This window comes from Aplysia californica, unplaced genomic scaffold (assembly GCF_000002075.1).
Source record: "Aplysia californica isolate F4 #8 unplaced genomic scaffold, AplCal3.0 scaffold00319, whole genome shotgun sequence".
NCBI classification, from domain to species: Eukaryota; Metazoa; Mollusca; class Gastropoda; order Aplysiida; family Aplysiidae; genus Aplysia; species Aplysia californica.
The window spans coordinates 42,849-56,985 of NW_004797589.1; the positions used below are offsets into that span (position 1 = coordinate 42,849).

The 14,137-nt window shown below is 40.7% G+C and overlaps 1 protein-coding gene across 1 annotated transcript in view; it reads right to left on the minus strand.

Annotated features, from left to right (window-relative positions):
- Window positions 1-1,119: 1,119 nt before the first annotated feature.
- Window positions 1,120-14,137, minus strand: part of LOC101863278 (protein HID1) — a gene marked incomplete at its 5' end in the record, with an annotated part of 25,532 nt that continues 12,514 nt past the window's right edge. The window contains 7 exon segments of the mRNA XM_013084799.2: window positions 1,120-2,467; window positions 6,535-6,693; window positions 8,802-8,893; window positions 10,031-10,165; window positions 11,574-11,818; window positions 12,328-12,552; window positions 13,046-13,148. Coding sequence (XP_012940253.1) covers window positions 2,404-2,467; window positions 6,535-6,693; window positions 8,802-8,893; window positions 10,031-10,165; window positions 11,574-11,818; window positions 12,328-12,552; window positions 13,046-13,148 — 1,023 coding nt within the window.

Here is a 14,137-nt window from a genome sequence, read left to right on the forward strand (position 1 = left end):
AAGGTGTATTGAGATCAACATACACAAGAATATTGGCAGAAGAAACAAAGAAAAATACTACTAAGAATTTGCACATATCCATGGAATACAATAAAATGAATTTTTTTAAACTTAAAAATTAATGTATATAAATAATATATACATCATAATAGACAAAACGTATGTATCACATAGTCCAAAATTAATGGAAACCTCTCAGCACATGAGAAGAAGTGATGGGTTATGAATACATCATATGAACGGAATGATTTTCTGCGTAGACGACAATGGGGAGACGGGAACTGGCAGAATAGTTGGAGAAGTTCATCAACGTAATCTCCACCCACTCAGTCAATGCCAGTATACATTGTTACAGATAGATCTTGCTCTTCTCCAAACTATCAGGTATGACGCATCAATCCAGCCACACCTCTTGTAATTTTAATTTGTCGCAAACACAACCATATTGCACAAACACAATAGATAATTTGAATACAAGCTGTTTTTCGCCTTCAATACTTGTCACAGAGATTACATAGCAATCATTCCATTAATCTTGATTCAACAAACGCATTTTATCCACTCATATCCCAACAGACTTCTATGTACATCAGATCAAGTTCTACCCAACAGAAGAAAACTACAGCAACTAAAGACACTATGCACACACCTGGAAGCAACTAGCCCACACTACATCATCTCATGAAGCAGAAATAAAGAACAAAAAACAAAACAAAACAGCACTGCAATTTAATAACAGATTGTTGCCAAAAGAATCAGTGTTCTCTTGTTAAGCATGGGGGGGTATCCCAAGATACCCCTTTCATATTTCAGAATTCAAACATTTTATTGCACTTTTATCATTCTAATACTAGCTCTGGCCTGATGACCAGGAATGTTTTTGAGCAGGTCTTGCAGTGGTGAGTGATGTCTATATAAGCCATCACTGAGCTAAACTACTGAGCAAGACATACATAAAGTTCATGAGAGCAGCACTAAAATGACAGACGAAAGGGTTTGGAAATGCTCATTACAAATGCAGGACAGATGCTTCTGGTTCGAGATGAGTAATTCTCGTATATCGCGAAACAACAAATTTTACCAGAGAAAGATCAGGTGGATAACTAACTTAAGGCAAGCTTTTCCTTTCTTCATATTATCTAACTGAACTTCAGCATTTGCTGGAGTCTCTGTAGCCGTCTCAAGACCACACAAGACATCCACTTTCACACTAGGGCAAGGATTAAAGTATCTCATAACTCTATTTGATCATATAACAGAATTACGTTCAGCATAAAAGAACATGGTGTAACAGCAAGACCATGCCTGAATACATGGCAGAACTTATGTTCTGTTCTGCATTGAGACACTTATTTCTGCACTAGCAACCCTCCATGTTCTGTTCGTCCATCCCATCTTTCACGTTCAGGAACAAACCTGAGCTAAATCATTATGATTTTCAACCAGCACAGTTACACAGTTCAAACTTTCAACAGTCTCATTTATAAAGCATGCCTAATGCATTCACTGGAATGAAGATAAATATATAGATCAATAAAATCACAGTGAGACAACAACGCACTACGACAGCTCAAATAAATTTGCACTCTTTTCAACACACTATTGAGAGAAGAGAAAGATACAGTGGCCTGCAAACTACAGATAGAGAAATCCTATGAGAACACCGCTAAGCATGAATTAGTTGAAGCAGCTTTTTAATCTTTTATGACCTAATGTCACTTGCATGAACACAACAAGAAATACAGCGAAGGAAACAAAGGTGTTAAAAACGATTACATATGCAACATTTTGGCCGAAAATCACCCCCCACACCCTACTCAAAATACCCACCTGAAAAACGACAGATCTAATAATATTTGGGTAAAAGAAACGTGAAGTATATTAGCCCCCCCATAAGTGTGAATAATGTCAATACTGAGTAATCTTACGACTACCTGTACAAATTTATCATATTCCATTTGAAAAGTCAGCCAAAGACAGCCATGTTGTCAATGTATACATCACTGATAAAACATAAAGCAAAACAAGATTGAAACAGAAGAATCTACCTGTAAAACTAAAACTACCTTACTACACTTGCTTTGTACAAAATCTACTACCAGAAGTCATGACCCCACCTGTAGCCTCTGACCTCTGAATTATCGCCCTTCCAACAGGTCAAAGTACACCCACATTCATACAAAATCAGGAAGCAAAAACTCGAGTTACATTAAAGTCTGTTTTGTACAGTTTGACAGATCTGTTTGGTCCCAGTACAAAGATAGCACATGAGTGAGACCAGTGGTCAAATATCATCGGAGTCGAGCACACAGTTTCGTCCTCATTCATCTTAGACTCCGTCACACACACTGTCTATCACATTGCCGTCATGGAAACGAGACCGCTTCACTTCGCCCAGACACTTCACACTCGTTGAATCTCAAACAATTTGACGTTGGTATCATACCATATCGGTGGGTCCACGTTCCTGAGAAAAGCAATAAAAGACCAAGCATTAAATGCATGACAATATGCTCTACTTTCCATTAAGCACATTGACAAAATAATAGTTATTTCATGCCATGGAAAAAGAAAGACAGCCAAACAAAAATAAAAGGAAGAAAACAAATAAGACCTCATAGTGGTGCCCTCTAACCCCTTGTCAAAATATTGCTTTTGGATCTGATCTACAGCTCTACAAGACAGATTACAGGCTATTTTGAAAAGTAAAACTGTTAGTATCAGCTGTACTGAGACAGACAAAACGAACATCATCTACAAGTCAGCACAGTTTGTATCTGACCATGTTATAGCACACTGCCTGACACAGAAATGAATTACAAAAGTCACTAATGTTAAATAGCAGTCTGCACTGAGTCAGCAGAATATTGGCTACACTTCACTACGCGTGAATAGAGACAACAGTCACATACAAGGAAAAGCAGAAGGAGAAGACTACACCTGAGAGCCCACTAATCACCAACTAGAAAAAGGGTGGAAATGCTACAAATTAAATTGTCTACATAGGATGAGTGTTATTACAAGCATTTCTTTTCCCACTTCCTCTCTCTCTCTCTCTCTGTCTTTGTCTCTCTCTCTCTCACACACACACGCATATAGAAATAGGAAAAGAATAAAATCAGTCTACGTACATGGTACGTGTATGAATCTGCATATAAGTTATGCAAATGTATGATTGCATGTCACAGACAATAAAAATGGGTAAATACAAAACGCTGTAGCTTCCACATTACAAAAGTTTATTCCATATTGACATAACCAAACAACAGACTTCACCTTGAAGTTCATTCTTAACTATGTCAGGTTTCAGAGGATTTACTGGAGGACTGGAGGAAGCCACAACAGACACTTCACATCTCATTATGTACAGATACCACATATCATGAACAGACACAGAACATCACATACAAGCATCACACATAGTGCACACATACAGATACCCCACATTACACATCTGTGCCACAAGGACAAACATCAAAACATCAGAGGCATGTGCAGGGGCTGCTATGCTAATCCCATATGAGAGCACATGAACACATGGGTCAGTGTTGAGGAACAAAAGACAAGTCATTGACCATAAAAATGACTAAATGCAATACACAAACTTCCACATCATAAACGTTTATAAATCTCGACAGTCTCAAATGAATACAAGTTCAGTCCTCCAAACATGTCCAGGATACTTCCACCAGTTTCCTCTGGCTTCGTTCTGCTCAGGCATAGTTCACCATCCAAGGTAATATACTTAAGACAAAACAAAAACTTGCACTGCTTTTGAACTGAACAAGCTTTTTTCCTTGTGAACCAGCTGACTTGTCTGCTGCTTGATGAGATATGTGCCATGAGGAGGCAGACAACAGCGTCCTTTGCCCAGTGGATGTTGACCACACAAAAGCCATCCGTTGTTCTTGCTCTTTTTCACCACAAAATCCGTCAAACACAAAGAAAGAAGCCAAGGGTACAGATCTTATCACCAGTTTTTCTTCTGGAATTTTCTAAATATTAGTATTATTGCATCCCTATTCTCAGCCATGGTTTTAAGGCCTTCCGTAGTTGCGATCATTGTAAAACTTTTACTTCACTACAGCTCCTCTAAGAGGGAACCACAATGTCCAGCTTTTTCTTGTCCAGCCTAATGTAACACCCCCCCCCCCCCATCCACCAAATCCATTCACAAAAGTCACTTGCATCTCCATTTCCATTAACACCCACACAGCTTCTGGGTACCGAAGTCTTCCCTTTCTCAATGTTCCCAACACATTATCCACGAATTCCCTGAGAGACGTACATGAGCCATTTTTGAATGAGAAGAATCTCAGTAGGTTTGTTTGTTTTAGTCAAGAGAACAACATACCGGTAGCACCCTTAAAACACCTAGTACCTATGGATACTTCTTCTGACAACTGGACTTTGTGTGTCATCTACTTACCAGGAAGGTTATGTTAGTGTACTGAGAGGCTCAGAGCAATAAGCATATAATACTGCTCATAAAAAGATTAATTGAAGGAGTGGACAATTTCAAGTACACAGTGTGCACAAACAGGAAAAAAAACATTTCATTGATATTAAACAAAAATTTACATTGCTTTTCAAAGAATGTTCACCCATTCTGTATCACTTTCCATAGCAAGATGTTAACAATATTCATGAAGGAAAATAAATTAACACAGCGAAACATACAGTCTTGATGCTAACGCAGTTTTGAAGTTTTAAACTGTCAGTACAAAGATTACCCGAAGAGATTCTCAGTTTTTCCTGATTCCAAAATTTCAAACCTGAAGAGAAAAAAGAGGAAGAAATAAAATGAAAAACTAGCAATAAACATGTGCACACACAAGAGAAAAACAGAAAGAGTTTGGGAGGATGAGACAATTCCAGAAAATTCATGACCCTTAGCTATAAGCATGCAAGAAACTTGTCTTGTTCAAACAATCATATTTAAATAAAAACATTGTGAGAGATGTAAATTAGTATCTTTCAGGTACCATAAAACAGCCCAACATTTTTCAGAAACTGATTTTAGAAATAAAGTTAAAAAATTTATGTTCCTCCAAGCAGAAGTTGAGCTCAGAAAATCAAAATCACAAAGTTACTTTTTAATATAAGGGTAAAGGTTGAAGCTAACGAAGGAGAGGAAATGTTATGTGAGGAAATGTTAAAGGAAAGAGCATAAATATTGTCAAGACCAGAAGAAACTGGGAAAACAAGACATCACAGATATGTGATATGAGTGATAGAGGAAAATATTGAGCTTTAGTAAACGAAAAAATAGGCTAAATTAATTAATTCTAAAAAAGCAGTAACCTGAAATTCATAACACTCTACTGATGCCGATTTAACCATTCATCTCCGCTGGGAGCGGCTTGCCGGAGATAAAGAGTTAAGAAGTCAGGTTATGCAAGATATAAAGGAAAATATTACCCTTGAGGAGGATCAGTGTAGTCAATAAGTTCATAAACAGAGAAGGAAAAGGAGAAAATGTCTCATGAAGTGAGACAAAACTAGACAGAAAGTATTAGGTATTTCTGAGAGAAAGTATTCAAAAGAAAGAAAACATCTCACCTGTACAGAGCTAGGGTTCACTTGTTCCTGTGTCGACAGAGAGGCAGCTTTGGTCTTTGTCATTTTTTTCGACGAAAATCTCTTGAAATTGAACGCGTCTTAACTTTCAAAGCATTATAAGGCTGTTTTGGGCTTACTATCTGTCATGTAACAAATCAGTTTACATGAAATAGTCACCAGAGCTTAGGGGTCAAATCCACACTGAAGTATTGTCCAGCGCAAACACAATAAGAACACACCCATTTGAAGAAAACATGAGGGAACAGGGAACAAACAGGAGAAGAGGCAATGAAGTAAGACAAAAATAGAATAATCTTTTATTCGGAGAGGCCTCAGCAGAAGTTCTTCGGCTGTACATTAGAACTCTTGTTTCCCATTTTACAGCACTTTTGTAATTTTTCTGTTTAATGTATGTACAACTGACAGATTTATTTAGAATTAAAGATAATGTTTGAATTTGTTATTCAAAAGTTTATATATAAATCTTTATTGTTAGCGGGCAGCAGGTGTAGCTGGCTAACCAGTCAGCCGCACGCAAAAAAATTAGGCTATGCCTGGTTTTTCTTGTAGGCTGCTAGCCGGACACTGCGGCCTGCCAACGATAAACATTTCATATATAAACTTATTCAAAACTAGATCATAATATAAAAATAATATCAAATTCAGAAACAGGGTATAAAATGAATAAAAATGACTCGCGAATGACTATTTTTCTCACTTGATTTTGATGATCACAAAAATTTATTTTTACCAAGACTGCATCAAGAAATATTTTTTTATCACAAAAAGAACAGACAACTGTCAGTTTGCACAGAGCGTGTAATACCCCTTCAGACATAAAAATATCACATAGACATGTTGACACCCCCCCCCCCCCCCCTTACACCCCATATGCATGCACGCACACACACACACACACACACACACACACACACACACACACACACACACACACACACATCAGCAGCATACCTGAGGTATATGACCCCCCACAAGTAGGTCCTGAACCACATGGTGGTGCCACTGTTCGCCTGGTACTTGCGGATCAGGATGGGGTGAGGGACGGGCAGGAGACCCACCAGAGTGCCATGCTGGAGGAACTTCAGGATCTCTGTCTCATCTGTCAGACCTCTGCGGGGGGAAAAAAAAAGAATTATTGTAAATCTTCACATCCACTTAATTATGCAATACACAATTAAATCTAATCAATTTAACGAGTATGCTGCAATGAACCTGCCCTTAAGGAACAGCTAGAGCTGTGTAAGACACTACATTAGAGCAAACAGAACATCCATAGGCTATCATTTTCTCTTTTCATTGTTTATCTACATTGAAATTGCACATAACACCCTCTTTTAACATCACCTGGCCCTCTCACAGGTCTCGATCTATCTCCTGTACTGTGTATCTTTGTGGAGGTACTTAACTGACGAAGCAATGTCTTTTAACCTTGTTACTGTTATTTGCGGTGGCGGAGCACGTCTCCGAAGCGGAAAGTCCGGGCTTGAGCCTCGGTTCAGACACAGATATTTTTTGCCCCCCCCCCCCCCCTGCCCACATCCAGCAGTAATGGGAACCTGATTTCGAGTTGGGGAAGTAAAGCGGCGTGGAAAGGAACTGGCCACCTTACCGCAGTATGCCGAAGGCCCAGGAAGACGTCTCACTAACAAGGCAATCCCCAAAGTCCGGATTGGATGGGGGAACAATTTTATTTTACTTTACTGTTATCTGAATGAGAATCTCTCTCTATTGCACTTGCATAAATGTCATCAGAATAAGCATTTTTTTCAATAGCTTCTCTTCTTTTTTCCCATTATAAGCACATTCAACAGCTCTCAGCTGTGTAGGATTGCTACATACTATTAAGATCAACTGACCTCCATATATATGAGCACTATAGCCATTTGACATGGGTGAGTGTTAAGATTCTTAGAGCATATGTCCTGCCATCCCCCCCCCCTTCAATTTTTATTTCTGCGGTAAAATGTGGCAGTTGATTTTTGTAAAGGTATCACTTCAAATTGGGAATCCACTTGTGAAGGCGCTGTGGGAAAAGTCATGAGCACAGGGAATACCACCTGCCCAGAACACAATGTGTTCAGGATGCACTCTTACGACACGGGATAAAAAACAATACCATTCAGAAAATGTTAAGCCAAAAAGAATATTCTACTGAAGATTCTAGCTGGTCGCTTAATTATGTGAAAAAGAGCATTCATTATCTTAACTCACTTGCGACTGGGCCCTTTCACCAGTCACAAGCGTTGAGGACTGGCGTTTTTGGGGGTATTTCAATAAATCACCACAACTCTCAGGATTACCCTATTGTAATCATTTTTTGACACAGTAAAGTAACATTCAAGCTTAATCTAATACAAAAAACTAAAGTTGTCTAAGTCTAATACTTTAATTTGTATGATTTTTTAAAAATTGGCATGAATTTGATTTTCCGAAAAATTTCCAGAGACGTGACAAGTAGAATGAAATTCACTGCAACAACAAAAATAAAAGTTCAAAGTGTTCTGGTTTGATTTGTATACATGTGCGAGTGTTTGGTGAAAATATAAAAGCTGGTCTGTGCATTGATTCAGACCCATACACTGAATAACATGAGACATGTACGGCACGACGTTGTGATTTCGTTGCGTGAAAAACAACACCGGTACTAGTGCTAGATCTAGCCCTAGAACTACGACTCGGGCCGTGTTTGGGTACATATCCAGGATCCTAACAATTAGATACATCATATTCTGAGACACTAGAACTAGTAAAACGCACAGAAGTATAGAAAACGGCGAAATTATGTGATTCTTGTTCATGCGACTTCTTCGACCGTTACTACGACGCGACTGTCGGATTACTATGAGCTGTATAGAAAAATACAAAGCGCGAGTTCCGGTCTGTTCAACCCCAGTTGGGGTCACTGTCCTTCACCTTCAATAACTTAAAAACTACCGGCCCCAGAGATACGAAACGAAGTCTAAGTAACTCAGGCTTGGCCAAACAAGGGTACGAGGCGGGTCTCGCGATCCGTGCGTGATTTGTAGAGCGAAAAAAAAATTCCAAAGTTGGTCACGCAGGGCTTGTGTGACCCGTCGCGAGCGTCGCGGCGGGGGTCACGCAACTGTTGTGTGACCCGTCTGAAGTGAGTTAAAATGAGAAACAATTAAGTCAAAAACCAATCCCAAAAACAATATGCAAGTGACATGAGTATGCAGAGCAAAGGAGGCGCTACTCACTTGTCTATGCAGATCTTCTCCACCTGCGGCACCAGCACCTGCAGCATCCTCATGATGGTCTGCAGCGGCAGCTTCTGCTTCCACGACTGGACCTGAGGGAGGGGGGGGGGGAAGACATGATACATGGTTCATGGCACATCACTGGCAAGCTGTAACTACTGCTGTTGACAATGTGGTTGTTATTATAGTTGTTATTGCAGTTGTTGCAAGTGTAGTTATAACAACAACAGTTGTAGTTGTAGTCACTGTGGTTGTTGTGGCAGTTGTTGTCAATGTGGTTTTTACTATTGTTATTGTTGTTGTAGATGTTGTCAATGTGGTTGTTACTATTGTTAACCATATTGTATAAGTATTCATATGACCTTAGAGGATGCATCAGAATAACATTGAGTACATATCTAGCTTAGATTATTATCGTTTATATTGCTGCTCATTTATAATACATGTGATTGTAAGCCTGCAGGTGTGTGCATGTTTGTGCATGTGTGTGTGTGTGTGTGAGTGTGTGTATGTGTCTGTGTGTGCGCACACCAAACTAATGTGCCAGGATCTGGACAATTAAGATGTATCTTATCTTATCTATCTTATTCTTGTTGCAGTTGTCAATGTGGTTATTACTATTGTTGTTGTTGTATACATGGTTGTTATTATTGTTGCTGTCAATGTGGTAGTAATACTCTACTAAACACATTATAGATCATGACAAAATATAGTCCCCTATTAACAAACCAGGGTGAGAGGAAATATTCCAGGAGTGACCAGAAAAACAACTGAGAAGGACTCGAAGAACTGAGACGGTGCACATCACAAGTGGGATTGATTGATGGACTGTTAAAGTTTTATGTCTTTGTTAACACAATTTAGATAATTTACAAGGTATGCTGCTATGAACTTGCCTCTCAAGGCCTATCCAAACTGAGCTGAATAAGACATCCCAGCACAAAGATCTGATCTATCTTCCCTATATGGGAACTGAACTCACATCTTCTGCAAGTAGGCCATCCGAATATTATGACGTAAACCCTTGTGCTGTAGCGTTTTGTGTGTGTGTGTGTGTGTGTGAGTGTGTGCGTGTGTGTGCGTGAGAGTGTATATGTGGGGGAGGGGGGGAGGAGATTCATGAACTCATTCTGCTTAATTGGCAGTCAACACCAAGACAACAAATGTACAAATCAATTCTATCTGATGGCAAGACACAGCGGTATAAACTACCATTCTGGACAACCTACCCATTCTGGTGAAGCTACCCAGTGGCCTGGTGTCCCTGCCTTGAGCATTCTGCTTCTGTCCCCTATAGACTCTGCCCCGGGGCTGGTGGGCGTGAGTGGGCTGGTGGGTGTGGTTGGCGTGGCGGGTGGAGACACCTGCGTAATTCACACACACAAAAAAAAAAAAAAATGATTGCCAATTCTGAAGGCAAGAGAGCACACAGATCACAGACAGGAGGTAGGGAGTAAGTGGGGGGGAACTTTCAGCTGCCAATTAACTGTTATTGTCTTTATATTGCTTCTTAACAAGTTAAATGTTTTACTGGATACAACAAGTACAAAAGGAAGCAGGCTATGACAAGATAAGAGGAAACATGCCAAAATTAATATCACTTATAGACAAACAACCTATTCCTATGATGGAGGGAATGCACCTCCTGCTGATGTATAAAAGTGCTGTCAGCCTGTTTGCAGTCCAGTCCGGCTCATCCCAAAAAACATACACAAAAGACAAAGGGATGTACACACAATAAAACCAAGCGCCGCCATGTAAACCAACCACCCACAAAAATTTTTTTTTTTAAATTACAGCTAACATGCAATTAATGTACAGACTAACAGGTCCCGAAATGTTTCTTTGTTTTTTTGTTTTTGTAAAGTGTTTTACGGCGCTCGCAACTGCATAAGGTCACATGAGCGCGTGGGATACACCTAATATTTTCAGTTTGTAGGAAATTTTGAATTTTGCCCGGGTGGCAGCCGAAGCCTACTCTTATCGATTTTAGACCACCAAGGGATCATTAACGTGCGCAACTTGCACACGGGCCCTCCGGCGCAACTTGCACACGGGCCCTCCGAGATTTTTCGCTCTTGTCCGAGAAGGCTAGGTGTAGATCTTTCCTACCAGAAGATCAGGGGTGTGGCAGAAAGACAGCAGTTAGGAGGAGGCAAGGAGTAGCAGTAGAAAGGCTGCAGAAAGAGTCAGGAGCCCAGAGGAGGGGGGAAAGGAGGTGAGGGGGTGGGGGCAGAAAGTGGAAATGAAAGCAGGCAACAGAACATTGCTAGAGAGCAGGAAAGGAGGTGAAAGGAGACAATTTTAGAGAAGAAAATTTTTCGGTCGCTACCCGGATTCGAACCCGGGACCTTTGAATGAGAGGCCAACACCTTAACCTCTTAACCACGAGAGCCCCGAAATGTTTCTTTAATTCTTTGTATATTTAAGATTTCCACACCCCATGGATTTTGCTATGTGCGAGCTAGACAGTATAGGCCTATATTTAGTCACAACTGAAAAAAGTGGTCATTTTAGTCAGGTGGTCCTCTTGGATATATTATAATACAGTAAAACCTGCTCTTAGGACCATCTGTCTAAGACAATCTCCTGTAAAAACAACCACTCTCCACTCAATCATTGCAGGTTTTTCTATAGTATAATGACACTGTCCAAGAGGACCACCTGTCTAAGATGACTTCTTTTCTCCCCGATAATAAATGGACACTTGGGATCAACTGCTTAGTGTAAGACTCCACCATACGCCATTTCGAAAAGTGACGTATGACGTACCGTCACGCTGGGCTGCTGTGAGGCTGCACCGGCCTTGCTACTGGAGCGGGTCGGAGAGGACTGAGCACTGCCCGAGCCGCCGGATGCTGCCGCAGCATTCTCGTTCCGGTCATCGCTGTCCACCGGATCCTGGATCTCATTGGGAGGCTGAACATTCTGAGGACCAGGAGTCTCCGCCAGTTCCTTCAGGGTGGGTTGTCTGTGGTTGTCATCTGGGGCTGCTTTCTCCGTCATTTTGTCAATCCCTAATATAAACAGTTTTAGTTTTAGTAAGAATTTTACGTCACTAGCAACAAAATAAGGTCATTTAAGTGTCGAAGATTTAAAATGTTACAAGAGAATTACAAACACAAGAAAAGAGAGATCAGGACAATAGATATTTGATAGAAAAGGAGCAAATCACACCAGAGTATCCATCAATCACCTGCCCGGAGACAAACAGACAGTGTGAGTGAAAGTGTGTTGATCAGAATGTCAAACAGTGTGTCAAAGAGTGTGAGAGTGAGCCTGTTGGTCAATGCATCAATCATTTTGTCAATACTAGAGACAAACAGATGGAGGGTCAGTCAGTCGGTGTTTGTCAGTGTGTCACTCAATTTTTAACAGTATGTCAGTAAGTGTATCTGTCAGTTTGTCAGTAAGTGTGTCATACAGCGTGTCGTTCAGTCAATCAGTCAGTCAGTGAGAAGTTTGTCAACCAGTGGGTCAGTTTTACAAGTCCTCGTTGTGCCCTACGGCTCCAGTCTACACTTACGTGGCGTGGCTGCCAGTGACACTTTGAGTGTGCCTGGCTCCGCCTCCAGAGCCGGTTGTGCCCCTTCCATCGTCTGCGGGTCACGGGTATCTTGTGGGGGTGCTGCAAACTTCCTCCCTCTCTTCGTCATGGCCTTGGCAATGGCCGAGTGGTCGATGGGCAGGTTGGCCAGCTGGTGGAACACGTTCCTCTTTCGAATGATGGTGTAGACCAGGTTGGCATTGCCTGAGAGACAGTCATTCGCACAGTTTATCAAATTGTCACAATGACCGGCCAAAGGGGGAGTATCGCATGGGACAGTGGATAAAGTTACTTCCAGAAACAACACCTGCACTTCCTTCCCGAAATGCTTAACTAATTGTCATTTAACTAAGTGAACTCAATAGTGCTGGCAAAGCTCCCATGACTAAAAAAAGACAAAAAACCATTGTTAGTTCCTATTGCTGAAATATGTGACATAAAGGGATTGAAATACTAAATAGAAAGCCAAAAAAATAAATTTACAAGTATCATCAACAGCCTCTCTCACACTCACACACACTCCCAACATTCACACCCGCTCCCAACATTCCCTGGCACTCACAGCAAGGTTTAGGGGTTTGTTAGAGTAAAGAGAAGCACACTGACAGGAATAAAGGTCACTTAGTACAGAGGAAAAGCAAGATAGACAAGACAGAAAATAACAGAGAGAAGGAAAAAATAAAGTAAGCATACTCACCATCAAACTGGTACTGTATGATGTTGTTGAAAACCTCAAGGAGGAAGAAGACCAGGTGGTGGTTGGTGGCGCTGGCATACAGGAACCAAGGAGTGCTAAATGCCTGGAGGGATGGAGGGTGGGATAAAACACATAGATAGGTTTACTGGAAACACTTTACATCTTGACTGAAACACTTAAAACCATTTATGAGGGAATGCTGAACGTATTGGGAGGGAAGGGCAGAGCACATCGCGACCCCAGTGCTTTCTTATCGTATCTCCATTTTTAATAACAGTGAAAACAGTTCATAACAAGGAGTGAGCTTAAGAGGATGTCACATTTTCACTGTGAAAAAAATTGGAGATACGACAAGAAAGCTCTGAGGTCGCGACATAAGAAGATTAAGTTAACTGTTAACATTTTATATCTTCATTTACATGATTAAGACCCCTTTTCACCCTGTTATCAAATGTCTTTATTTTCAAGGACATATTTACTTGAAACTAGCCTCCCCATCCCCAAAGAAAGCAAAGACGCAAAAAGGTTATGCTGACAAATGCGTGAACACACACATTCGCAGGTGAACAAACTTATATACACACAAAACATATGCATGTAAAGACACACATCCATATCCCCCAGCCCCCTTCCTAAAACACAAACAAATATACACATATACTTACTCACACACACATACACGGACAAGTACAAACCTCCAATAAATGCAGAAGCTTTGTGCTGGCAACCATGGACAAAGTCTTCAGGTATGGAGACACTGTGAAAACACGCCCAGAGAAACAAATATTGAAATTATTTATTTCAGGAACCAAGAGAAGATGAGCATCAGCAGTATAACACCAATGATACTAGTTCAGAGTCCAATACAAATAAACACATACATACACATACACACAGAGGAAAAGCGAGAAAAAGAGAGGGGGGGAGGGAGAGAGAGAGAGAGAAAGAGAGAGAGAGAGAGAGAAAGAGAGAGAGAGAGAGAGAGAGAGAGAAAGAGAGAGAGAGAGAGAGTGTGTGTGTGTGTGTGTGTGTGTGTGTGTGTGTGTGTGTGTGTGTGTGTGTGTGTGTGTGTGTGTGTGTGTGTGTATACCG